At 38.7% G+C, this 27,888-nt stretch overlaps 1 protein-coding gene across 2 annotated transcripts; it reads left to right on the top strand.

Moving 5' to 3' along the window:
- The first annotated feature begins 608 nt into the window (after positions 1-608).
- ophn1 (oligophrenin 1) lies at positions 609-24,584 on the top strand. Of its 2 annotated transcripts, none has more exons than XM_078265706.1 (24): positions 609-1,307; positions 2,583-2,678; positions 3,004-3,065; positions 3,908-3,979; positions 5,416-5,517; positions 7,261-7,371; positions 8,279-8,383; positions 8,490-8,619; positions 8,737-8,837; positions 9,001-9,092; positions 10,359-10,437; positions 13,435-13,468; positions 13,624-13,686; positions 13,995-14,069; positions 15,040-15,124; positions 15,395-15,453; positions 16,194-16,299; positions 16,456-16,615; positions 17,056-17,200; positions 17,979-18,287; positions 18,961-19,108; positions 21,335-21,385; positions 23,208-23,247; positions 23,408-24,584. In XM_078265706.1, exons 1-24 carry the CDS (start codon positions 1,154-1,156, stop codon positions 23,411-23,413), a joined length of 2,385 nt encoding a protein of 794 aa, XP_078121832.1. In that variant the 5' UTR covers positions 609-1,153; the 3' UTR covers positions 23,414-24,584. The 2 variants fall into 2 exon arrangements, with proteins under 2 accessions (XP_078121832.1, XP_078121831.1); XM_078265705.1 differs by having other exon boundaries at positions 610-1,307; positions 23,208-23,259.
- Positions 24,585-27,888: the final 3,304 nt, after the last annotated feature.

The following is a 27,888-nucleotide window of genomic DNA, read 5'->3' as shown; positions in this document are numbered from 1 at the left end:
TTAGGCACGACGCGAAGCCGAGTGAAGTGTAAAATAAATTAATAAATGGCGGCATGCGATTAATGCGCTAAAAAAATGTATGCGTTATGCTCGGCCCTTAATCGCAGCACGTTTAACGCGTTAATGCTGACAGCTCTAGTAGAAACGTATTACTTTTTAAAAAAGTTATATATATATATATATATATATATATATATATATATATATATATATATATATATATATATATATATATATATATAGTAGGCCTATGTAGAATCACTGGGCTAAACATTTTTCTTAATTTCCACTTGTCCAGTTGTTATTGTTGTATCAGGCTCAGTTCCCCCCTACCTAATATACCTGAACCAAACCTGAATCCTAACCCTAACAACCGAGGGGGGCGCTACCAGCTGCATTTTAAGAGGAGGGAAACAGATCTAATTAGCTTTTGGCCCATTGACTCAGAAGTTCAGAATCCTAACTCAGCACTTCCGACAGCATTTAAAAGCAGCATCGTCAACACCATTACAGCAACTGTGCTGCAGCCCCTTTAAGAACCTCCTGGGTGTGGAAAAGGGGAAGTTTTTAGAGAGTCCAGCGCCAGTTGGTTACGTCCCATTCAGCTTTGTGTTGGGCTCTTTGTTAAACTGTGGGATTTTAGAACGTGTGTGATATATCTGTTTAAAAAAATATATATATATATTAACTGACACGTATTAAGTGGTAATAGCGTACTGCTACCTTAAAAAAGTAAAATTGATTTCAAACCAAGGTAAAGGATGGAAGGAGGTTTAATGGAAGTGTGAAATATTTCGGAATGGGATGCGTCCAAATGGATTCTAGCCGCTCTTCTAATCACGACACCGCAACAAGGAAAAAGTGGTAAAGAGGACCAGGATACAACCAAATTGCAGCTTAAACAGCGCGTCAGACGAGGAAAAGAGGGAAGTGAACCAACACTGTGCTTCATCGCTGTTTAGTGCTGTTCATACTTGACCAGCGGCTGCCGCAGGCTCCCACGGACACCATGGTTTCTGCTCCTATAAACAGATGTGTGTGGAGTCACTTCAACGAAGCAGCAATGACTAGTGTGCGGTAGACGAGCGTAGGCTGCGTGGCTCACGAGGACAAATTCAGTGTTTCTATTGTCTAAAACCCAGTTGTCCAGAAGATGGGGCATCCTCCTCTGGAGTTTAGTGATTGCTATCTGGACAGTCCGGACTTCAGAGTGACTCTCAAATGTTATGAATTGGAGCTGGAGAGGACAAGCAAATTTCTTAAAGAGTTGATAAAAGATGGCAACAGTGTAATAACTGCAATCAGAGGTAAGTATGCTTAAATCTGATCTCTTGTTTTTAAATCAATAACAGTTTATTTGCACATTGCATGTGACTGTAGTGGTGTGATGACGCTTGACAGAGGATCAGCAGCAGCATCAGTGGGGCCTTTTTTAAGGGCCTACAGGATCAGTGTGGGTGTGAGAGACTCATTCAGGGAGGTGCTAGTGCTCCCATGGGAGAGGACCAAACAGCCTGCTTTAAATTGAAAGGCAAATATCTGGTGCAGATGTGCAGGATGACTGGCTCTATTTGTTTCCAAACAACCGCTGTCTTTCTGCGTTGCTTACCTCTCCTCTCTGTGTCATGTTGTCTACCATATCTGCTGTAGAATGGGACCACTGGTACAGTAGTATGGACCACAGCCAGTGATAGCAGTAGATGTGTATATTTGGGTCATTGTGGCACCCATGAGGGCGAACACTGTTTATTTTTTTTTATTTTTTTCACTTGCCAATTTACCACTCCGCTGTCCAAATCACCAGTGATCAGCTTTTCACCTCGAAAACAGAAACTGTCATTGTAGGTGCTGTAGCAGTGCTGCAGAGTGGTGAGGGTCCTGCTGTATATTCAGTCCACAGAATAGCCAGTCATGAGTGCTCGTTGTTGGGGTAAACTGCACCAAGAGATAAGTCATAAAAGTCACATCTCAAGACCTAATGATCACTACTCACTGCTACTGTAGAACTTTTTCACTTTAAACTCCATGAACTCCAGCTGTAAGTGTTGTAAAATATGCGTGTTCTCCCTTGCACTTTGTTTACAATACAAGTCTTATTAAAAAAGGCCCTATTAAAGCAAGAATGCTAAAATAAACAAATTAAACAGAGCACACAATTTGTTGATGGAAAAAACGTGAAATGATGGAAAGTTGTAAACGGTTCCAATACAAAAAGAAGGATTTAAGGAGGGATTTAGAATATGATTCAAGGCATGTTAGCCAAGTTCCTCAAGCAAAAAGCCCTACAGTGTTCATCTGACAGACTGTTTTGTTTTGATAATAAAAACCAGACAAAGCAGGGATAATCTATTGCATAGACCGCATACTTGCTGCTGTTGTGCTGATGGACCCTGCCGAGGATGTCTTCCATACTTTAGTACTTTTTTAGAAAAAAGAAAAACGCAGTTTCAATAATCCTGGACTGCACTTAAGTTTGACAAGAGTTAGGTTGAATTTAAAGGATAAATAATGGTATATCGTATTTGGAACATTTGGAACTCCATTCAATTGTTTTAATAGGACTAAATGTTGTTTTTTTATAGGCTATTCTTTGGCAGTACAGAAGCTTTCCCAGACTCTCAGCGTGTTCCAGTTCGACTTCATCGGTGACTCCCTGACAGATGATGAGATTAACATTGGTAAGATATGCTGACACGCTCCTTTACCCAGTTTATTTGTTTGACTATTAAAGTTATGATGAGGAATTGACTTTCTAACTTGAGAGAACTTTTTTGGCAGCCACTTGGCAATTCCTCACAATTTGAATGTGAGGAATCAGGAAACAAATTGGTTTGGAAAAACTTCTGCCTCATAGCCTAATGACAAAAGTGTATCAAAAATAGCTGGAAATATTATCATCATAAAGCCTATTCTAATGCACGTATCTTTTCAATAGTGTTTCCTGCGTCAGACACTTAAGATAAGAATGTGCAAAGTCTTCATTCTTTGTGTTTTCACCCCCAGCTCAGTCGTTCCAGGAGTTTGCCGGACTCCTGCAGGAAGTAGAGCATGACAGGATGATGCTGGTGGGTTATCAACTTCCTCCAAGCTGACTCTGTATCCTCTGAACCCTCATTAGATATTAGAAACCACATTAACATATGCTGCACTAAAGATCAGACCATTTGGAAAGCTTTGGCCCATTCTGTTACCAATGGCTAACTTCCTGTTTGTTATGATGCAAAATCAACACCTTTTTTTGTGTAGTCGATATTCCGTCTGCCTCCGTTAATTGAAAGTTGCTATCACAAGACACATACACACACCTAGGTGCTTTGTGTGAAAATGTGCTGCTTAGCTTGTTGAGAAGAATATTGTCAGTTCCCCTTTCGGTTTTAATATTGCCTGCATGTTGGTACACTGTCATACTGTTTTTGTCACGTCTGATGCTGTTATTTCACACACTTTCTTATACTGTAAATACTGAATATTTTATTCTCTGGTGCTCTGGGGTTGTATTTTAATCCATTTGCTTTATTTTTATAATTTATATTGTTATTACACACACGTTTTTCCACATCTTTCCTTACTCAGGCACAAACTAATCTTATTTGTTTAATCTGCGAACACTTCAGAAAACCTGTCATGCCAGTAGGAGCAGCAGTTCCTGTTAGACTGGCTTTTCTCGATACAGATCTAATTTTAAAAATGCAGGTCATCCGGTAAATTGTGCTTAAAAATACATTTCAACGCTCACACTTGAGATATTTAAACTCCTTTCAACACTTTTGTGCCCCACAGACCCAAGTTATAGAGTGTAGAATACATTTAAGAGTGTGTCCTACCTATGTCAATACAGTATGTGTGTGTGTGTTTGTGCATGTAGAATTGCACCGCAGTAACGCCTGCTCCATGTTTGCCTGTCCAGGTTCAGAACGCCTCTGATCTGCTCATCAAGCCGTTGGAGAAGTTCAGAAAGGAGCAAATAGGAGTTACAAAAGTGAGTGTTATTACTGATTCCTCTGCTCTGTAAGCTGTCAGTCCTGGAGGCTGGAAGCAGTGCTGTTGCTATGCATTGAGAGTCAAATCATAATGCAATATATGACTTCCTGATGTACTTACACAGACCAAATCAGTTGTTATAAGCTACTTCCCCAAATCTATTTATGAATGTATGTGTGTAACATGCACCTGTTTCAGAACAATAAGTCTCTTCTTCCTCTTTGACTGAAGAAGACCTTTTATTGAAAGCAGTTTTGTAGTTGAGAACACCTCATGTGTTTCTAAGGAGACGCCCTGTGTGCTCCTTCACCAGTGTTTTATTTTGCATTTAAAGTTATCAGGAAACTCTGTGGGATATTACCTTGGTAGAAGGACATTTTCTTTTCTGTTTGTTTGTTTGATCAAAAGAGTGTTTTCCCCCAGTCAGTGTAATTAATAGCCAGACGCTTTACGTAATTTTTTATGCTATGTTGATGATTATTTAACCCGCAAGTAGAATTGAAATATGCAGGTCCTACATGACTTGGAAAATGAATTCATATTAAAAAAACATATATTCAAAAACAATGTTTTAATGTACGACCTATCTAACAATGCAACAAAACACTGAAGATTATACAGAAGTATGTGTATTTTGGCCCCTTTTTAAAAACAATCATTTTTCATTTCAACAAAATAATGTACTGGTTAAGAGAATCTGGCTTTTCTCTATAAGAGAAAAAGGTATCATGTCCTTTACAATGAGAAAGTACACACGGGTGAACAATGTTCTAAGAAGAAGAAAACAACCGTGAAAGTGAAATCTACTAGATTCGAGGTGAACTAGATGTCCACAACCTTTTTTTATCTGAAACCACAGCCCTATCAGATGATCTCAAGTACCTCTTTCAGATATGATCATTTGAATTGATTTTAAACTGGACATTAATGAACTACCTTTTAGGTTGGTTTGGTCAACTTTGCATTCATAATACTACCACTTGGAGGGCAGAAGCTGATGTTTCACCATTTCTTCATTACTTTCAGCTATTTTTTTATTTATTTTTTTTATCATTTGTCAGTTTCTATTCTATTAGTTACTATTTCAACCATTTATCAATATTTTAGGTATCTAGTTTAGCTTTAGTTTAACTAGTCTATATTCTTGACGATCCACTTCCGCGATTGCTCCTATTGGCCAACATTTTAAATGTTTTAAGCGCTAAAAAAAAAATGGTATTAGCCTGAAAAATCCACTATTGGCGGATAAAATCTACTAAAAATAAAAATCTTGCTAGTATGTTTCTGAGAGCAGCTCATTTTTCAATGTATTTGAATGAGAGATGAAATTGTCTAATGACCATTTGTTTTTCAGCCAAGCTGTGCCAGATAAAACAATGACACAAACAGTTCATTTAATCTTTCATTTTCACAATGACCACATCTGTCCTGCAGGAAAAGAAGAAGAAGTTTGAGAAAGAAAGTGAAAAATATCACTCCCAGGTAGAGAAACACCTGAACCTTTCTGCCAAGAAGAAAGAGAGCCAACTTCAAGAGGTGAAGTACAACAAGTACAACGAGTCCATCAGCTGCAGTGTTAATTTTGACAGCAAATTCTGATTTAGTCTTAGTCTTTTGAATAACACACCATTTAGTTTTAGTCTTATTTTTGTCATCTGAAATCTTTTAGTCTTAGTCTAGTTTTAGTCGACTAAATATCATAAGAGTTTTAGTCTTAGTCTAGTCTTAAGTCTTTTAGTCTTAGTCTAGTTTTAGTAGACCAAATATTAGCAGATTTTAGTCGACTAAATCTACAGTGGATTTAGTTGACTAAATGTTTCTCCAGAATTTTTGGTCATTGGAAGTATCCATCAGTCTGTTATGGAATGGTATTAAAGCACCCATATTATGCACATTTTCAGGTTCATAATTGTATTTTAAGGTTGTACCAGAATAGGTTTACATGGTTTAATTTCCAAAAAACACCATATTTTTGTTACTGCACCGCTCTCTCTCACTGCTGCAGATCCTCTTTTCATCTGGTCTCTGTTTTAGCTACAAAGTGAGACCTCTTTTCTTCTTCTTCTTCTTCTGTACTATCTTTGATTGCACTCGCACATGCGCAGTAGCTCAGATGTAGATCATGTCAGCTAGCTAGCTCCATAGACGGTAAAAAAAGGCTGTTTTTACAACTTCGGTCAGTTACAAGGCAGGATTAGCTGGGAGACTTCTAAATGAGGGCGCACATGTAAGTAGTTCTTTTGTAGATTATGGTGAACTTGTGTGTGTTGTAGCAGTGCTTTGCTATTGAGAACGAGGTAGCATGCTAGCGTTAGCATTAGTGTTAGTGTTAGCATGCTAACGCTATGAGCTAATGGTTGCGGTTAGCCAGCTCGTTTCGGCTTGTGACGTCACAAGCTGTGCCGATTTTGAACAGCTCACCTGGAGACTGAAGGCAGGACACATTCAGAAACTGTATCTCACTATAAACGGCATGGATGGATGTTTTTCAAACTTTGTATGTGTGTGGAAGCACCAGAGACACAAAAGAACACCCCAAATCCCAGAAAAAGTGTTTTTTTCATAATATGGGCACTTTAAGGTTTGAATATGCAATACAGACACAGATTTAACGGTCCGTCCTAGACCTAGCTCTGACATTTCTGTTGTTCATAAGACATGTCATTGCCCTCGGACCGGGTGCACTGCAAAACGTTAGCTTGTTGCTAATGAGCGAAGTCAATTGAAATCAGCCAGAGCTGTGTAACTAAGACCGTGCAACTAAACACAACTAAGTATAAGGTAAACAACCTTACTGTTGTGAAAACGTCCTCGAAACTGTGCAAAGTTCTGCCAACTCGTCCTCCTGTGTAACTGCTGCTGCGTTTGTTTAGCTGTTGCGCCTGCATTTGCCGCGGCTTTTTAAAATGGCTCCGCTGCTTCTGCATAAATCAACCTACCCTCAAAGATTCGCTCTGATTGGATTTCTTCCCAACTTGTCCCACAAAAAAGAGCGGTTCTGATTGGATCTCTTCTCCATTCGTGCTTCCCTAACATTTTCGTCTCATTTGTATTTGTTGAATAAAGTGTTTGTTATATTTCGTCACAGTCTTCGTCATCATATATGACTTTTTATTTAGTTTTCGTCCGTGAAAAAGGTTAGTTGACGAATATTTTTCGTCACAGTCTTCGTCAACGAAATTAACACTGATCAGCTGTGTTGTGAAATGTAGAACTAAGCGACAAAAAGGTCACTGTTTGAAACTTTCTTTTTTATTTTATTTTATTTTTTTACTACAGGCCGATGAACTCCTTGACAGAGAGCGAGTGAACTTCTATGAATCGTCAGTGGAGTATGTGTACCAGATCCATCAGGTGCAGGACCGGAAGAAGTTTGATGTGGTTGAGCCGGTGAGTGCTGCCTGTGGTCTCCCACTCTTCCTCTTTGTGGCTACACACACGTAACAGGAGATCTAGGAAGTATGAGGTACTGTTTACTTTAGAAGGAGAACTTGATAGATGATTAAAAGTGGAAGATCCCAGTGGTCACACATCTATTCTTAATGGCAGCGGTTTCTTTGTTTTAACTCTTCTTGACAGCAGTATTAGGCCTCATTCACACTCCCTGAGTGTCCCAAAGGTTAAAAAGAAGACAATGATGAACGGGCTTTTTCTTTCGGTGCACCGACATTGTGGAACAGTTTACCTCTGGACATCAGGCAGGCCTGTTCTGTTGAGGCTTTTAAAGCAAAGCTAAAGACCCATCTGTTTACTGTTGTGTATGAGGCCTAATTTCTCTGTATGTTTTCCTGAGAGTCCGAGTGTGTGTTTATTTTTGTTTCAGTTATTTGAAATGTTTTTAAACTGTATTTTCTATGCTCTGTACAGCACTTTGACCTGAAAGCGCTTTACAAATAAATTTATTATTATTATTTATCGCTGCCAAAAGAAAGTTTTAAAACACTATGAGGATAAAACACGATACACAGAACAGCCCGGGAGTTTGTGTAATAGCTGAATGTTCCCTGCAACAACAAAGCACTCGCTACGTCTCCCTCGTCTCTTTTCTTTCTCTCTCTCCTGTGAAATAAAGCTGCCTTCAAGTGCGGTTGGAAACGTTGAGATCTGTAAACGATCGGACGGAAAACAGTCATTTTGAAGTATAAAGTTTGCTCCTGCTACATTGGTGGGGTTAAATAACACAACAAGACGTCACACAAATGGTCGTTTGTTAAGTGACTCTCCCTGCGGCAAATCGCCGGATCGTTTTTTTTTGTTCTGAAAGTAGCTTTAAGTATGTCATTCATGCTTTGGACAGGTGCTGGCATTTCTTCACAGCATTCTAACGCTCAACAACCTGACAGTGGAGATGACTCAGGACTTCATGCCTTACAAGCAAGAACTGCAGCTCAGCTTGCAGAATGTAAGTGTAGTGTTACTGGCAACAAATGATGCCATGAGTGAGATTTAACATCCTTTTAATGTGAATGCTCTTAAGATTCTAAAGTGCTCTCTGGTTTTGCCTGCAGACCAGGAACCACTACGAAAGCACTCGCGAGGAGATGGAGGAGCTGATGAAAAGAATGAAACACCCATCCCAGATCTGTAAAATGCACAGTTTTCTGCCCATGGAAGGTTATCTGTACTGTCAGGAGAAGTGTACGTGTACTAGATGTTTATATAGAAGATTAAGATGTGTACATGCTCTTGCTGGAATTCCCTCTGACAAGGCCTGTCTTCTTTCTGTCTCCTCTTCTTTATTTTTTGTCCCAACAGGGGCTTTGGGTGTGTCATGGGTCAAATATTATTGCAAGTATCACAAGGAGGGGAGACAGCTGGTCATGGTGCCCTGTGAACAGAAGCCTACAACTAAACAGGTGCTTCACTGAAAAGAAATATGTAATTATTACTACAGACATTAACACTATCTGTAGCCAGATTATACCCTCAGACTGCTTGCTCTACTGTCATTGCCTCCATCACACATACCGACTTTTTCTCTCTCTCTCTCTCTCTCTCTCTCTCTCTCTCTCTCTGCAGGGCACCACGCAGCTGACACTGAAATCCTGCATCCGCCGGAAGACAGAGTCCATAGACAAGCGCTTTTGCTTTGACGTGGAAACTAGCGAGAGGTTAGCGCAAACAAATCTGTACTCTACTGTGAGATGAGGCAACACGAAAGCCTTGTGGGATAAATAGGTTCAGGCGGCGAGGTGAACAGGTGGCTCACAAGGACAGAGTGTGAGGGCTAAATGGACTGTAGCCCAAATAATCCCTAAGCAACGGGCACGGGCTGGAAACAGATGGCAAACTCTGGGATGTCAGGGGGAGGAACACAACAAGCTCATGTTTATATAAGCAGGCCATTCAGTACAAAATGCATAATAGACACTTGAGCCATAGGCTGCTCTGTCATATTGAGCTTTTTTGAAATGTATGAAAATACTTGCAAAGGTGTTTTTAAAGGGTTTAGGAGCTGCTGGAACGATTCATTAAGTGCTTGCAAGTGTCTTTGAATGTTGAGCAACTCATTTGTGCCAGTGTGTGAACTGAACAACACGATGAGGAGGTGGCTGTTTGATAAACTGAAGGTGGCAGTGCTGTCTAGTGTAGAAGATAATGTTGTTGACTCAAGATGCCTGAATGACCCTGAAATGCTAGTACTTCACCCTGACCTTTGACCACCCGAGAAAGAGTTAACATAGGGCCTGTATATTCCTATGCTCTTGATATCCCGGCTCTTTTGTTTGCTGGAATTGTCTTCATCCCAGTTTGCACGACACCAGCATACATGAGTGTTTGATTGGCTGCTTCAGGTGTCCCATTCAGGCGTACTGACGTGCAAGAGCTTCGAAACAAACAAGGAAAATCATGAATATCACTAACATCAATGCCAATGTAGCTCCTACAGATATCAGGGTTATATATTTAACTGTCAATTGAAAAGTTCTGTTATAAGAGTTTTTAATGTTTTTGTAGTTAGTTAATTTGTATAGTTGGCAGCTTTAAGCCCGTAAAACAGTTGTCTTCATTAACAATTGATTCAGTAGCCTACAAGCTGTAAAAATTGGCACCAGGTTGTGTTGCTTCTGCAGAAGACAGATTGCAACAATGGATTTTCATCATCTCTTCACACTTGTCTTATTCATCTTCATTTGCGTCCTCCATCAGTAACACATGGGATTTAATCAGTTACTCCAAGGACTTCTTCTTGTGGTGGTGTTGTCACCACACTTGTCCGTGTTTTTCTTGAAAAATGTGTAAGATCTGTATAGAGTTTAAAAAAAATAAAAATGAAAGTGGTTGGATACTGTAGCAGTATACATGTGACTGAAATTTTTAATTGCAACCTTTGCCTCTTTAATGGCATTTTTTTGTTGTTTTTACTGTTTCCATAGAAACACACCCGTCACTTTCCAAGCTCTTTCGGAGGAAGACAGGAAGTTGTGGATGGAGGCCATGGATGGAAAAGAGCCTGTGAGTTTATTCCTCATATCATCTCTGTCTGGGTTATTCTTCTCTGAGATATCATTTTTGTGAAAACGGCTTTACTGCCAAAATATCTACAATGCAACATGGACTCTGCTACGAAGGGGAGACATGGCTACTGGCTATTGTGCTAACACATAAAACTCCCAAACTTTCCATTTCCAATCTGTAGAGTCAATCCAAGCCTGTTTAAAATCAAATCTCCTGAAATGTTGGCAGGTAGTTACATTTGTAATCACAACCTTGTTTTTTTGCAGAAGTTAAAATGATCAAGATTATTGTCATGGAGAGAGAAACTGGAACAAATTAGAGAAAACTACATTGTTTTTTAAGTAGTGTGCTGTTTAAAATGATGTGTATTTTTTTAAGGAAACAATATCATGTTTTGTTATCAAATCCATCATGTAAGAAACATGACAGCTCACATGTGACATTTGTTATGCAGCGCAGTATTTAGGCATGGGTGATCTCATTATGGCTTCTCTATTAAAAATGTGTGAGATGCAATGAAGCTTGTTAGACACACAATGCTATCAGTGTGCAGCTAAATGATGGCACCTGGGTAGTCTCAATAGCCCCGTACAGCAGGGCTGAATTCACACCGTGACTTTTTTGTTGGTTTGATCTTATAATCATTTTTAGGTGTTTAATGGAAATCTCCTGTAAAAAAAAAAGTTTGCTCTGACAAACCGTGCTGCTCCCACAGTCGGTCTCTGTATTCAGCAGTTTTGAGGCAGTGAAATACCAGATTGCCTTACTAGCAAAATGTAAGACATTGTTAATTCCTCTTTTGCGTGTGGCTTTTAATTTTGTTATTGTTTTTTGTTGTTGCTCTCTGTAGTTCTTGTCAGACCTTTTTCATAATGGTTATGGTTTAGACTGGATATGCTGGATGTCGTGTGAGATGTGGACAAAACAAATGAACCGTCACTGTCAGAGGATGTGAAAATAACAGAAAACACACTTTTCAGTGTCCTCTTCCTGTGCAACTTCCCCAATGACTTCTGTATATTATGCACATTTCTTAAGAGGGTTTCCACCCACTCTGCCCAAATATTGTCAAGCAAAGACCCTCCGCCAGGTCTGCAGAGTCTCGGACAAGGATCAACTTTGTGGTATTCTGTTCTGAATAATTCCTTCTGCCACACCGAATCTGTCGACTTCATTACACTCTGAATGCACTTTAGCCTTTTGAATAGCTGAAATATAAGGTGCAGTCATATGGACACTTTGTTTTAGCCTCCTAGTGCAGCATGTCGATGCATACTGTTATGTGTTTTAACAGGTTTCTGCACATCTTTTGAAAAGTTCTCATTCTCTGCTGTCTTATTGTAAGTCTCTTGAGCCTGAACTTTGCTCTAAAACATGCTGATTTTCTTGCACATTTAATGTACAGTGTTAATCTTTTTTACTCTAGAAAGTAGCAGTTCCCACTTATTGACATACAGTAGACACTAGAGCTGAAAAGATAAGGATTTGCTACAGTTCCTTGTTCTATATGATAGTTAACTGAATATATTTAGGCTTTTAGACTGTTGGTCAGAGAAAGAAGTAATTTGATGATGTCACTGAGGGTGATAAAACAACTCTCCATTTTATCTGCAGATTTAAGTGATAATATTAATGAATGGTGATTTGCAGCCCTAGTGGAAGGACACTGGCCATCATTTTAGAGGTTTTGTGCCCATAATAAATATCCCCAGGAGCTCTGGAAGCAAAAGCAGGCTGACGCCGGTCTCTACAGGCAGCCGACTGGTCCATCAGTCCATAAGTCTCTCTTTTGGAAAATGTATCATATTTCCAAACCATGCAGTCGATGACATATGAAAAATGCAATACTTAACTTACAAATCACTCTAAGGCCCCATTTGTGCACTTTCCACTGGAACTTCTAATAGGTTCAAAGCATTTGGCATTAAAGTGTTGGACAGAGAGAAAAATGCTTGAATGTTCCTCTCCAAACTCGCTTTAGCGAGAGGACACTTAACACAGAGCAATTTTCTTTTTAGCCACTGAAATTTAAACAATCATTCAAATATTGGAGGGAGAGGGAGGAGCTGAGTTTTTACTCACTCACTTTGTCAGTAGTTAATTTCTCTGATGGTAGCTACACTATGTTTTCATCTATAAATCAGATTTGTCAGTTTTTAAGCATAGCTACCATGTGATCTTATATTTTTAATTAAAGTAACTCATTGTCATGTGAAAATACCAAAACGGAACATGTTCGATTTCAAGATTTTGAGAAATTGTCTTCCAAAACAAAGCCGAGAATGAAGTAGCGGCTGTTTTATTCTCAGGAATTAATCAATGCCATGGCCTGATAGTGATATTGAACACTTAAACCGCCATTGACAACAAGCACTGGTCTCTGCTGAAGAGTCCTTGAACACGACTCTGCTGTGCTGTCTCCAGCTGATCTGTAGCTGGCCCTTACCTCTGACAGCAATTAATGAGAGGGGCCACAGAGTGAACAAACTGAAAACAGAATCACCTATTTTGGGGGAGTAAAAAGACAATGCTTTGATATAAGAACTACTTTGAGTTGGATGCGCTGGCTGTGAGTTACTGGTGACTATGCCTGTAGTCACGTACTGGTTTTAATAAGAATTCTTTTCATTTCTTTTCGTTTTTGATTCACAAATCTTTCCTGTTTTCCACCAGTTAACAAGACACACATTCTGTCCCCTCATCCTTTTTTCTCACTTTTCTCCATTTCCATTATTATTATTTTCATGCAATTTGAATCCCCTTATAAAGTAAACTTAACTGGAAAATTGTGTCCCATAAACTATCCGGGAAGCTATCAAAGTATCCAGGAAGTTGGTTTCAGTGGAGCAGCTTTGTGTCCTCTTGCCATCATCAAGTTTCATCAAGTTTCTCTCATTTTCAGTTTTCAGAAAGACTCTAGCCCAGTCCTAGGTTCTTTCTTATGTTTCACAGTACTCAATTTCCTTTTTTACAATTTTTTTTTTTTCATTTCAGATCTATCATTCCCCAATTCACAAGCAAGCTGAAAGTAAGTCAGTCATCATTACCCTCAAAGTCTTACGTTGTGATGTTGATGTTATGCGATTGAGTGCATCTGTATTAATGTTTTAACAGTTAGATTTGTCTTAAAATCATTGTTTGAGCTTGAATCTGCTCCTTTTTCATCTTTTTTTACGTCCACAGTGGAACTGAATGAGATTGGATTCAAGTTTGTGCGAAAGTGCATCAACTACATCGAAACAAAAGGTAAAGGGTCCTATTAGAGGTTTATCCCAGCTGTCTTTAGTTCTGTTAGTTTGCTAACTTGCCCTGAAGGAGGCGTAGTTGAGTCATAGGTTACATGTTCCATGCCTGCAGGCTGCTCTCAGGGAATAAATGTCCTTGATTACAATACTTACTAGTAATCTGAAATAACAGTCTATTTCAAATTGTACAGAATTTTAATCATCACATCTTTTTTTATTTCTTTAACAAAACCCATGCAACTCCATGCATGCTAAAACTTAAAAGCCCAATAACTCAACTCTATCCTAAATCCCATCTCCTCTTTCCAGGAGTAACACAAGAAGGAGTGTACAGAACAGTTGGCAGCAACATCCAAGTGCAGAAGCTTTTAAATGCCTTCTTTGGTAAGGATATAAGCCTGTGAACATGTTTTAAATCTGTCCATTCTGTGTTTCTTCCTTTGTAAAACAAAGCAGAAATCAGCCGCTTTGTGAAGCTTGTCTGTATGAATGGCAAGGAAATATCAGCACTGCTCCTGCTCTGAAGCGTTCTGCCTTAAAAAGGCTATAAATTAGATTTGTATACAAACGATGGATCAAATGACTATGCATTAAAGGCGGCGCTTGTACTGGCAAACCAACAAAGAATTATCACTCGACTGTGCTGTTCTCTTCAGCTCAACTTCACTCTATAGAGTCTTTTAAGGCATTGCTTTGATTTTCTGATCCTCAAATTCAATGTTGTTTTTTCACTCTTGCCGCTCTCATAGCATCATGTTTTGGCCACAACAGGCAGCTGTTTTCATTTAAAAAAGCTCTAAAACGCCGCTGTACACTATCTGCTCAGCAACAACCAGCAGACGAACAACGTTAGCGACTAGCTAGCTGGTGAACATAGTGGAGCATTTAGAAGCTAAAGAGCCAAATATTTTGTAGTTGGTAGAGACCAAAAAACATGAGCTAGAAGAGAGTGAATATTGAACTTAAAATCATCAGTTGGACACACGCACACGCCACGCACGCACGCACACACACACACACACACACACACACACAACTCCAAATGAATGCTAATGTTGCTCTGTATCTGCTGGGTGTATAAATAGCTAACGGTTTGCTAACTAGTTACATCAACTTAAAAAGTAATAATATGTCAGTGTTTTTACACTTTGTAATATATATTCATTTTTGCGATCACTGTATGTCTCGTGAATTCCTGATTATTTAATTATGACTACCACATGTCACAGCTAGCCAGTTACTTTGAACAATTAAGGTACTAATCACAGGTGGTTGACAGTGTTGTTTCCATGGAATTTAACATAATGTCATTAAATATTTTCTGCTTGTTTGGTTTGATTTGCTCCTTTTATAGACCCTACAAACCCAGGAGATGTAGATCTTCACAGCAACGACTGGGACGATAAAACCATCACAAGTGCACTGAAGTTTTATCTGAGGTATGGTTGTGTGTGAGTAGATGTGAGTAGGAGACAAAGTTGGTTTTGTGGAATAACTGAATAACACTGTGTAGTTCCATGTCTACTGCTGTTCTTTACTGACATTGTTGTAATGATTAATTCTGAGTGTGTGTGTGTGTGTGTGTGTGTGTGTGTGTGTGTGTGTGTGTGTGTGTGTGTGTCTCTCTCTCTCTCTCTCTCTCTCTCTCTCTCTCTCTCTCTCTCTCTCTCTCTCTCTCTCTCTCTCTCTCTCTCTCTCTCTCTCTGCAGGAGCTTGTCTGAACCTCTGATGACCTACAATCTACACAGAGACCTTGTGTGCGCTGCAAGTAAGTTATGCAAGTAATATTATTAAGAAATTATCCAGCACTAAGATTAAGGAGTTTTGTTAGCGTCTTCACGTTTTTATTGGTCTCCTTATTAAACTCTTTTCTCTGATCTAGACCTACCACTAAAATATGTCTTAAACAGATATTAGGAAGGTTGCAGCTTGATTATGTACTTTTGCCCAAAACGTGTCCTCACCTGTTAGCATGCAATAGGGGAAAACAATTCCTCCACTACATGCATGCTTATTCGTTCAGTACTCAAAGTACCCAAAGTCTACATACTCTCGTTTTGCAAAGATTAGACAAATTCTAAAATGATGTGTGCATGGAAAACACCGTTTGTGTACACTTGTTGCTTAAGAGTAGTCTTTTCTTGGTTTTAAGGATATGTTGCATTTAAGTGACACAGATTTCTGAGATTGGCCTGAGTTTGTTTTGGAAACTTTTTTACTAGTCTCATGCCATCGCAGTGTATGCCTGTGCCCTATGCCATATTGTGTTTAAACATTTCATGCTTATATATATCTGTTATTCATCCCAAATATTTTCAGTGAACCTGAATTTAAAATATACTGCCATTATATAAATTAAAGCATATGAAAAACAGTGATTTCCATACATACATACATACATACATACATACATACATACATTACACATTATACAATTTTTTATTTAGCTTTACAGATCGTTCTTTAAATCCCTCCATTAGGTGATTTTGTGTTGTCTTTGTATCGCAGAGTCAGATAATCTGGACTTTCGACTGAGTGAGATTCATTCTCTTTCCTACAAACTACCAGAGAAGAATCGGGAGATGTTGGAGATGCTTATCAAACACTTGGTCAAGTAAGTGCCAGCATACATTGTTGTAATTTACTGTTTTTACTGCTCCAACAGGACCTTTTGCTCTCTTTCTGAAATGAGCTGAGATAAATGTGTAACTGCCGTGTTGCCAACAGTTTAGTTACATTTTATTCAACCAAACTTGATGTATGTTTACAGTGTGTGCAGTCACAGTGAAGATAACCGGATGACCCCTTCAAACATGGCTGTTATCTTTGGACCCACACTGATGAGAGCAAAGGAGGAGACTGTGGCGGCCATGTTGGATATCAAGTTCCAAAATATTGTTGTTGAGATTCTGATTGAGCACTCCAAAAAGGTACGTTCTCAGAGAACGCAGCCTTCGTCCGGTCTGACACAAAAATGTAAAAGGCCATCAAAGGGATAGCATTTTGTACCACTTAAAGGACTAGTTAGGAAATGAGCTTATATGCTTCCTTGTCGAGAGTTAGATGAGAAGATTGATACCACTCTCGTTTATGGGAGTGGTGTTGATCTGCTCATGTAACTCTTGTATTTCCCAAAATGTTAAAAACTGTAATGCTTCTGAATGTGATTTTTGTGCAGCAGAAGCATTAGTTTGCCATTGTTTAATTTGGTATTTGTACTGAGTACATTTGTTAAGATTGTTCAGTAATTTCTTTTTTCAGTTTTGTTGTCATTGTTCTTTCTGCTCCTTCTCATGTATGGCATTGTATTCATTTCATTACAGGCTGTAATATTAGCCACTAAACCAAAGTGTTACTAACTTTTTTTCAGATCTTCAGTTATATGCCAGAGGACAGCACTTCCCCACCTGTCCCTCCTCCGCGGATCACCCCGAGAAAGCGGCAACCCATCACAATCTCCAAGCGGCCACCTCGTGTTTATCAAGCTCTTGGTCATGACCACTTCCACACAGAGAGTAATTACCAGCCTATTTTGGCTTGATTGTTATCATCATCCTCATCATTATCCCACCCTATCTGGGCTGAATTAATTGCTGTTTTAGTTTACTGTAGTGTGTGTGTGTGTGTGTGTGTGTGTGTGTGTGTGTGTGTGTGTGTGTGTGTGTGTGTGTGTGTCAAATACCATTCCAAAGAAATATTCTAAACTTGGAATCCTTCATTTGTTTGTCAAAGAATGTGAAATCAAAATCTATTTATGCTCTGTCTTTATGTCCTATCCTTTATTGTTGAGAGGTAATTGGTGCTTTATTTATTTCAACAAATAAACGTGTCTACTCTACATTTTTTTTATCTCACTTTTTTAAAGGCCTAAGGCTAAATCGTGAAATTTTCTGTCTGTTTGAACCCCCTCGTTAACTGGGTGTGTCTCCACCCTTCATCCACTGTGGAACAGAGATTTGTAGCACCTGCAATTTGTACTCCCTGTGTTGGTTAGCACCGTTTGTGTTACCAATTTAATGATTTAATGAATGTTTTTTTTTACATTCATTTACTGTACATTGTATTGTTATGTGACCTTCAGTACACTTTTCCTGTGATTGGCATGTTGTTTTTCTTGTACATTGAAGAATTATTTCATGATTTCAGGAAAAGATTTGCATTTGATTTGAGGCCTGAAGTTACTGTACTCCAATAGGAAGAACAACATCCCATTCTTTTTTTCAGTATTAAGCTGTTGTCAACTCCAAGTAGTCAGTACCTTGCATTAATCGGGATGTTGTTTCTTTGCAACAGATGGCCAGAACAACAGCTCTGTTGTGGACGGGGAAGTCTCAACGAACCCTGTTCCCCTGCAGCGGACAAAACCTTTAAGCTGTGCTCCACTGGTTCCAAGAGAACCTCCTCCGAGACTAGCATTGATGCCCAGACCATCTTTCCGTCAGGACAGACACTCAGACTCTGACTCTGGCAAGATAGACAACACAAGGCAAAAGCCAGATTCATCTTCAACAGCAAATGGAGAGTCTGGAGTCTATGTGAGCAGAGTACCATCCTTCCAGAGCAGAAGACCACCTCCTAAGGGCACACCAGCCAACAGAGAAGGTATGCTTTCAAAAATAGGGAAGACAGGGCTATAGTGTAATGTAGAAGACAGTCGTGATGTGTTGGTCAGATATGTTAGGACATGAAAAGGTCAGACATTGCCTGCCAGCTCTTGATTTTCAGCTCTCATTTACCCTTTTGTCATGTGGCTACATCCAGTCCTTGAAAATAAGTCTTTTCTCCTTTGGATTTGTATTTATTATCATTTTTATTGTAGTAGTAGTGTGTTGTGTTGCTTTATGACGTGGGCTGTAACGTGTCTAGCTGCTGCATCCTTGTTTTATAAAGTTGCTGTTAGTTATCTGTAATTGGTTTTCCACCCTTTTATTTATTTTTAAACAAACAGCTTGATTTTATTAATAACAACGGTCTTTTACCTTGTTCATTTTAAATGAACAGTGTTACTAAGAAATTGGTAATCAACGGAAAATCAAATGAGTGTTATGCAAGCATTTACTGTATGGTCAGTGATGAAGCAGTCGCTGTTCAGAGCTTGTTTGCAGACATAAAGTCTTTTCTGAATTGTTGGGTTCTTAGAGAGTTATTTTCCCAAGAAACTCCAACTTTCAGCATCTCCATATTATAGTGAATGTCAAAATGTGTTTCCTTACCTCTTGACCCATCACAACCTTTAATTTTGCTTTAATGTTTATTTTTGTTCTTTTTCTTTCAGGAGATTCTGATGCTCTGACCAGAACGAGGCCCACAGAGAAACATGCCATTTGTAGACCCCCTGTCAGGCCTCCTGAGCCTCCCTCCAGAAGCCCCGCTCCACAGAAGACCCCGAGTGCAGCCAGCAGCGAGAGCTCAGCATCATCCTAGTAAGTGCTCTTCAGACATCCAAAAGTCTGTTGCAACTTTTTTGGGATACTGGTCAAGAGTTCCAATAAATATCCAATGATACAGATCTTAATAATAACCCTTGTGTGTCATTATAGGGACATTTTTCAGTAGTTTACGATCATTTGGGCTGTGTTAATGCACATTGCCTACATTTTAGCAAGGGTGTGAGTTTTTGTTTTTTATGTTTTGTTTAACCTCCGCTCCTATGATATGTCTAAAATAAACTGTGTAGCCAAAATACAGACAAACAGACCCTTAAGGGCAATAATGTTCCCATTTAAAATCCATAAAAACCACAATTTTTGATTCCACAAAATAAAATCCTACAGCAAAAAAAATCATGTTTTCATTATATCAGGCTTTCAGTCAAGAGCTTCAAATTTGTAGTTTTTACCATTTTCCACCAGATTGAGCCATTTTTTCCTGTTTGCCCTATGGGGCTTTTTTCTTGGTTTCCACTAGGGTTATTGCTGCTATGAAGCACTGCAGTAGCCTGACAAGCCAGACCCACATCAAGATGTTGGGTCTGGGAACTCACTATTGATGGAGCTCAATCCGAGGGGCGGGATAAACGGTTGTCTTTCAAATTCCCTCTGCACGCAATAGGATAGCGCTACAACCAGGCAGAGCAACGAAGAAGGTAGCGAAGCTAGTTGATAGATTAAACTTTGCCGTATCCGGTCGGCAAAACTCCGAACACATCTTCCTTTTTTAAGAATGATTTCAGTGCCGTTCTTTTCTCAAAGAAAAGCTTAACTCCAAGTCTTCCAGAAGACTGCTGTTCCCAGCAGCAGCAGCCATAAGCCCGCCTACCGACTCTATACACGATGTGATTGGTCTGACCAGAGTTTGGTTTTTCCAGCTCGCAAGCCAACGGAGTGCCTAGACCCCCCTGGCTGCAAATGAAATTTGCTGCCGCTAGGGTGCGTCTAGATTTCTAGGCTAGCACTACAGTGTTTGATGCAATGTCAAAACAGTGTTGTTGCTGGTCATTGACAAATCCCAGACTGAAAAAATAAAAAGTCCCCCTTGCATTTAGTACACAGAAATAAATATATCATATATATGATCAGGACTGAAGTTGATTAAGAGATTTAACTCGGTGAAAGTGGAAAATAATATTATATATTATATTATATTTTTGACATCAGAGCAACCTTTCTAAAAGGAATGCACTGGGGAATGGTGCCAGACATGCAAATTCCAGAGTGTTAGAATCAGCAAACCTCAAAGCATTAGTAGCTTTGATGATCCCAACTGTCTGATCAAAGAATGAAAATGTTGCCAGTAGCAGCCGAGGTGACGATAATCTTTTTAGATTTGTTTATCCCAAGATGAGTAAACAATGGACTACTTGTAAGTGAAAGGGATCGCTTGTAATGATGAACCCACAGACAATTATCTGTCTGATTCTGCAGTTCTTCCCTGCTTATTTGTGGATCTTTCAGCTCATTGTTTGGGTTTTACAGTCCTAAACTTTACTGTTTTGTTTCACTCTTATCAACATAATTTTCAGACGCCGCAGGCAGCTGTTTTCTAGGGTAAAAGCTCTAAAAACCTACTGTACACTACCTGAAAAAGTTAGCAAATAGCTGGTGAACATAGTTTAGCATTAAGCAACTAAATAATTAGATATTTCCCTCAGAAGGTGGTAGAGACCAAAAACAGAGGTAAAAAAGGAGTGAATATTTCACTTAAATACACCAGGTGGCCAAAAACACGACTCATAATAAATGCTAATGTTGCTAATATAAATAAGCAACTGTTAACACGTTTACCGTAACAACTTAAAAGGTCATTATATATATCAACAAAAAACTCAGGATACATGGTTAAGTGTCTTGTTATCTTATAATAACAGTTGTTTTCTTAGAGTAATAGAATAATTGGCTCCCTATCTTGTCACGATAAGGCCTTTTAGATAGTTAGCTTTGTTATATTTGAAAAACAAGCTACTTAACTTAAACTTGGGACATTTGGACTTGATTGTCCTAACAGGAAAAGCACAGGTATAACTGTAACATTAGTGGCTGCTCTTGGCTTTCGTAGATAAGTATTTAGGGAGTGGAGTATAAAAAGTGCAGTCTACCAAATAATACGTGTTGACTGATGATCACAAAGGATTTAATGAAGAATCTCAGCTATAAGATTAATCATATGTTTATTTACAATACCATCATGTCGGTTTTCTTCTTTTTCTGCAGTGTCGCCTCTAAAACAAAGTTTTTTGAGAATGCCTCCCGGCACGTTGGCAGGTATGTTAAAGCCACTTGTTTTGTCTGTGCTCCAGTTTCTCCTTTTTCTTTCTAATCAGACATGCATGTTTTTACAGGACCGAAGATGAAAGTTGATAAAAACACAACAGGAGATTAAAGTTAGGATCTTTGGACACACGTCTCCTCTTTTATTATTTTCTTGGATGGTCCAAGTTAAGGTCCTTGCTGCCCTCTCTGTACACGCAGTCATCAAGCCTGTAAATGAAAAATGCCTGAGTTGGAAGAGTTTGTGGAAGTTTTATCAAATCTTTTTTCTTTATTGTAATCTCCTCTGTCAGTGTGACGTACAGTTAGCATTAACATGTGGCCTCTGCTGACGTATAAAGGTCTTGTTTGGCCTTTGGACAGAATAAGCACAGATTGTGACTTTAGTGATTATTATATCCCGCAGCTGTAGAATATGAATTTTGTGTAGATATATATGTAGAGCTAACAATTAGTTGTTAGCCCTCTGAAGATCATTACAGGTGGTTCACAGCCAAATAAGTTAAATCAGAATAACGTTTTCTTTCTACTAACATTACAGTGCTACAGTGACCCAGGCACAGTTTGACCTGTTTGCAGTCGCACTTTCCTAATACTTTATTAGACTGATCTTGTGTGAAATGCAATGAACCTGCAAGATCGCTGTTATCACACAGTTATATGGGCCTTAAAGGGGAACACCACCTAAGGGATATTTTGCTGATTTTCAACCAACTTTCTATCATAATAATGTGTAAATAAACCATGTTAAACTTCCTTTCATCATACCAGTGTCCAGATCTGCCTACTCGCAGGCCAGCAGAAAAACCTCCAAGTAACTCCTAATTTCCACCGGTTGCGGAATGGCTGCGGAACGGCTCCGTGCTCTGCAATCCGTCAATACCCACCAGGTCCGGATTTGTTGCGGAACGGCTGCAGCCATGACTGACAGCTGAAGTCACGAGGACCCACGAGATCTCGCAAATTTACGTAGAATAGAACCACAAAACCAACAACAGTTTGTTTCCATCTAGAGGAGTTGAGGGGAAACAACTCTGTGCTGTGTTTTCAAGGTGTAGTGCATGGAAATATGATCCGCTGTGAGCATGGTGTATTTTATTTTGAAAATTAACCGGATGTTTTATTTTGTTTCTGTGCTCGACTTCCTGTCCCGCACAATCTGAATTATGCTGAATTGCTGCGGAGCTCTCCGGCATCCGGCAAAAATAGAAGCTCTGTGTATCTGCTCCGGAGGGCTGCGGACCGCCGGAGCTGGGACGTTCCGCATTCACTGAAAATACACACATTGACTTTAATGGAAACCTATTGACTCCGCCGCCGTTCCGCAGCCGTTCCGCAACCGGTGGAAATAAGCCGTTACACTTTTAACACACAACCAATTTTTGCTACTGCATAGACAACCCAGTTTTATGAAAAGACCCTCTTTCCAACGGTAAAATACTTCTTTAAGAATTCCAATGTTATTTCCATGGCCTAGGAAAGTTCAATCAATATTTGTGAACAGGAGCTACTCTCTCTTAAAGCTGGAAACCAGAGAAGTGTCAAACTTGGCATGTCATCGAGTATAAAGTCTGGAGCTGCTCCAAAGACCATTGAGGACTGAGTTTTTTTTATACCAAAATTAGTTTTATTCTATTGTAGTGTTCACAGTTGTGAAACAGAAAATGTTTGGATTTGGAATATTGTTGTTTCTGTTTACTAATATTTTTGACCATAGTTCCCCTTTAAGGCAGATCATAGGTGGTCTGGTCTTGTGGTTGAGCTGACGAGCCATGAATGGATTTGTAATTTATTTGTTTTTTCTCTTCTAATTTAGTCCACCGGCCTCTCCACCGTTGTCATCAGCAGCGACACATGTAAGAAAAGAGGTGAGATTTACTGTGATTGGGACAGATTAAACTGCATAAAAATACTGAATAAATTGCAAAGAGTGTACCTGTGTAGTAAACTGAAATTTATTTTCTCTGTTTTAAAGTGTTTTTATACTTGACAGACTTGTTTGTTTTGTTTCCACAGAATTAAAGTGAAGCAGACACAGACCACATAGTTTGACCTGTACTGTATGTGCTGATCAGGCAGGAGTGAGTCACCGTCAATGAACTCGGTTAACTTATCTGATAGACTGAAGAAGTGGCTCTCCTTGGAACTGAATGGATGTATTTGATTCCATTTGATTTGTAATAGCAGTGGTGTTTGCTACACAGTAGCAAATGGACTTTTGAATGAGCTCGCAAAGTAATTGTCTGTTTGATCATTATTCCAACATTAGGATGGAGTAACAGCCCTATTTCCCCCTTGTTTCATGTCAACTGACAGTTTTGTCAGATAATATTACACTATTTAGTCATTTTAGAGTATTAAAAAGTGTTATGGCCAATTTTATTGGAGGGAACTAACTGCCATAACTGGTTATGACAGCTTACTCTTCTGGTCTACACTCTTAACACTCATTTTTAGCATTGTAAAATAGATCTCCCAAAGAAGACTAATTGATTAAAAAGATTTAATGATTCATTTGAAAATGTGAAATATTAGTTTTAATATTCTAGCTTTTATAAAATGGACCATGTAAAAAGGAGCTGGATGACTCATCATTTTAAGCTACATCTATGGAGTAATTATTCCTGTGGAAGCTATTTTAGTTAGTCCGTTTTTAAAAGAATATTTAGATCAAAATCATGTATGTCAGTTGAGACATAACATCATCATTTAGCCATAGGTCACTTTTTAAGAGGCATTACAAAAAAAGTATTTTTGCTACAGTGTCAGCCTGTGTTCCAGTCAGAGTAGTTTGAATTTAGATAATGAATTTGATGCTAGTTTTAATAGGGAATTCTTAAACAAGATTCAATAGTGTACATTCTCTCACTTCTGACCTTGGTGTCACTCACTTCTTAACTAATGTTGGTAGGACAGGTTGCACAGGAGAGTCCTCGAAGTTTACCTGAATTTGTTGCACCTCAAACAAATTGTTGGGATTAAAAAAGCAAGTCCAATAAGAATCAAAACTGATTGTCACAATATGTAAAAATAACACTCCATTGTTTTGTTCTATTTCTTTGTTCTTAAAATAAATAATTGTTTATTTTACACTTGTTTTTTGTTTTTGATAACCCAACTTGAAAAATTTAGCTGTTGTCTGGTTGGATTTATTGTCAAAAAGGTAAATAAACATGACAAGTTCTTAACATGACTCATGAATATTTTTTTTTTTTAAAAGCTGTGCTACCATTGACTTCTGTGTTATTGCATGATGTTTTAGTCCTATGCCTCCTCAGTCAGTGAGCTGTTTGAAATCGCTTATATAGCTGTCATATTTGCACTAAATTAATTTATTATTAAGTGTTCTCGCTAATGTTTTCTTTAAAAGGTTCATCACTCCTTAATGTGGCGTTAACAGGTTTGTAATTATACCAGTAATTTGGTGCCGGACCCGTTTATGCCGGTGAGACCGCAAACAAATGTAACAATGCTAAAATTGGGGTTTTCTGAGCTTATCTTTTTGTTTAGTTAGAATTAAAGCTAATATGTTTTGTACAAACTGAAAGTGCAAGAGGAGTTTGCAGAGTTGTAACATGTAAGGAATATCAGCAGGGTGTATGATATCATTATAGCTTAACGTTAAACATTTTAATGTAATTAAATAAGAACTGTTTTGCCAGAATCCAGATAACATGAACATTTTCATTAATGTTTCTGGCCACTGGCTTTCCATTGACAACGACATTCATGGTGGTTAGATAAATCTAAAAAACAAACCTCTCATTTGGTAGCAATCTCTGTAACAACCAGCACTTTTTGTGGCCAAGTAAACCGCTTGTTGGCATGAAATGCAAAACTTATTTAAAAAAAACATGTAAAATGAAGAATAATTTGAACATGTGGGGAAAAGAGAGTAAGGGAATGGCATACAGCAAACTGTTCGGTCAGCCGGGAATCAAACCGTGGACTCATTGCTCAAGGCATGTGGTATGCATCCTAACCACTCTGGTATCAGGTCGCCATGAAAGTTTAAACTTCTGACATATTTGTTAAAACACTCAATCAGAAGCATGCATGGGGATATGATGGAGCCCAACAATGAATCCTGTAGATTCCCAAACAAATATGTCTGCAAAGAATGAATTGTTGCACACTGTGTGCAGAAAATGTTTGATTGGAAAGATGTCCCAGTTTTCACCTCTGCCATGACATCTTATAACTTCCCAAAAGAAGACTAAGGCTATAAACGGACACAGCAGTGGCTTAAGCAAAATGTTCATAATGACATTGCTGATGTGGCTGATGCTAAGCAGGTATGACGTTTACCATGTTCACCATCTTAGTTTAGCTTGTTAGCATTCTAATTTAGACAAAAATAAAGTATTGGGCACATCGAAATGTTTACCCGATGATGCCAGATAAAATGTCGGGATCACCAAAGTTACTATAATTCATGCTAAGAGGAACTTGAATACGTTTAGTAAATTCTTAATGGCAACCCAACCCATAGTTGTCACCACAAATGTCAACCTGCTGGTGGCGCAAGAGGAAAAGTCACAGGATCGCTAGTGTCTAAGTGAGACAGATTAATTCGTAGTATTAATAGTTTCTCTCATTGTCTCTCTCCAGTCCATCCCCTGTGGTGTTGAATACTTGAACAAACCTCATAGAGCCATCTGACTATGACGGCAATCTTTTCTAAAAACCCAACCACGCTGCCTTTGAGGAGCATAAGGTTTGACCTTTATTCACTTTCATTCAAATATCCAACATGGATGTCTCAACAGGAAATAGGCTATACATTTTGAAGTAAAAAGATATTCTCAACGTAACTTAACAGTTCCATTACAGTAGCATTATGCACTCAGTGGTTTAGTATAATAACCTCCATCTGTTTTATAAACCTGTTTGCAGTCAGACATTGTAATTTTTGTTGGCATCCACTCCTCACGCCACATTCCAACCATCACTAACAGAGCCTTGCCTCCTCGCCTCGGCCCTTTTCATTTGACATTTAAAGCTATAGTGCGTAGTTTATGTCACCCCGATGAGGAATTCTAAGTAATGGCAATAACACTGTTGGCGCGTCCACATGAAACCGCTTTCCGTGATCGCGCGACGATTTCCAACTACTGAATTGGACTTGGTGGTTGACTGACCTACATCAAGGGCCGGTGGAAATTCCCTTGCCAATTTCGTGCCAATTCATATGACCTTGAGCTTCAGTAAATAATATGCAGCCAAATGCGAGGCTCTTAAATAGGGGAGCATGCACACAAGAACAAATGAATGTGTTCTGACTTCAGCTTCACACTGTTTACTGGATGTCCAAACTGAATTAACGTGTATTTAGTGTATTCCACTACTTTACTTTGGAAATGTACCATGTACCATCTGAAACTGGTTAAATATTTGTTCTACTTTTTAGTTAACGGCATCATGCTTACCAGCTTTTTGTTCTGTTAAGATTTTAGTGTTTTTAATGTCATTGTCTTTTCCATGTTTAATTTCCCTCTTGCCTAGCGTTCATGCAGTATATGCTAGTTAGAACCCAACAAATAAAAGTAAGTAAGCCTCTTTATGTCTCAAATCTGAGTTGTTCCCAGCATCTTTTTTTTCACTCAAAGATGACATAACCATTTGGATTTGGAGTTAAAATGATGACGTGCCATCTCCACTACTTTATAAATTGATTGTATCTTGTACAATTACTTCAAACAAAGTAATCAGAATTATTTTAATTGCCTTTAAAAGATGATGCAGCTTAACGCCTTTCAAAAACACACATTAAAAAACACAAGTCACAAAATGTATAAATCATACAAGAGTTGACTTTAAAAGTCAAGTGTTGGGACACCAAAACAGACATTAAACTAATCAATATATACAGTTACTGTAGCATATACAAAGAACCAGGTTAATATGCAGTACATTGGGCACATACCAGCTATTGTCCATTGACATAATACAAACACTGTAGCCTACTGTGATTAAATTATATTAGTATTCAAAATGTACAGGGCAACCAAGTGGCTCATTAAGGTGTGTGGCCACTGGCACTGCCAGTGCCTTCAAACTTCCCATATGTAATGCATAATAAAGCTAAAGAAGTGTAAAACAAATTACATTATTTAGAACCAGCGTTAATTTCAAGGATGTTAACAGACAGTCAACAAAATGTTATCTGCAACAACAGTCTTATAATGTGGTGCAATCAGGAAAAGTAATAAGGCTCAATAAATATCTATTTCTGAATTTTTTGATATGATAAAAAATTAAGCATTATGTGCTTACTTAACATACTGATACTCAGAATCATTGTACTGTTTTTGTACATGCAATAATATGGGTTCTTATCATGTTTAATTAAATGTATGTGTAGTTTCAACTTTACACTGAACTGCTGCTTTCTCAAATGACAGCAGACATGTATTCAAGTGTCAGGGTGGCTGTAATTAGCTGTTGTGGTGGGGTCAAGTCTCACCTGGATCACCTGAACTTGAATTTTCTTCCCC

The sequence above is a fragment of the Sander vitreus genome, chromosome 13 (genome assembly GCF_031162955.1).
Source record: "Sander vitreus isolate 19-12246 chromosome 13, sanVit1, whole genome shotgun sequence".
Lineage (NCBI taxonomy): Eukaryota > Metazoa > Chordata > Actinopteri > Perciformes > Percidae > Sander > Sander vitreus.
Note: the sequence above shows the minus strand (reverse complement) of the source record. Positions and strands in the feature narration are given on the sequence as shown.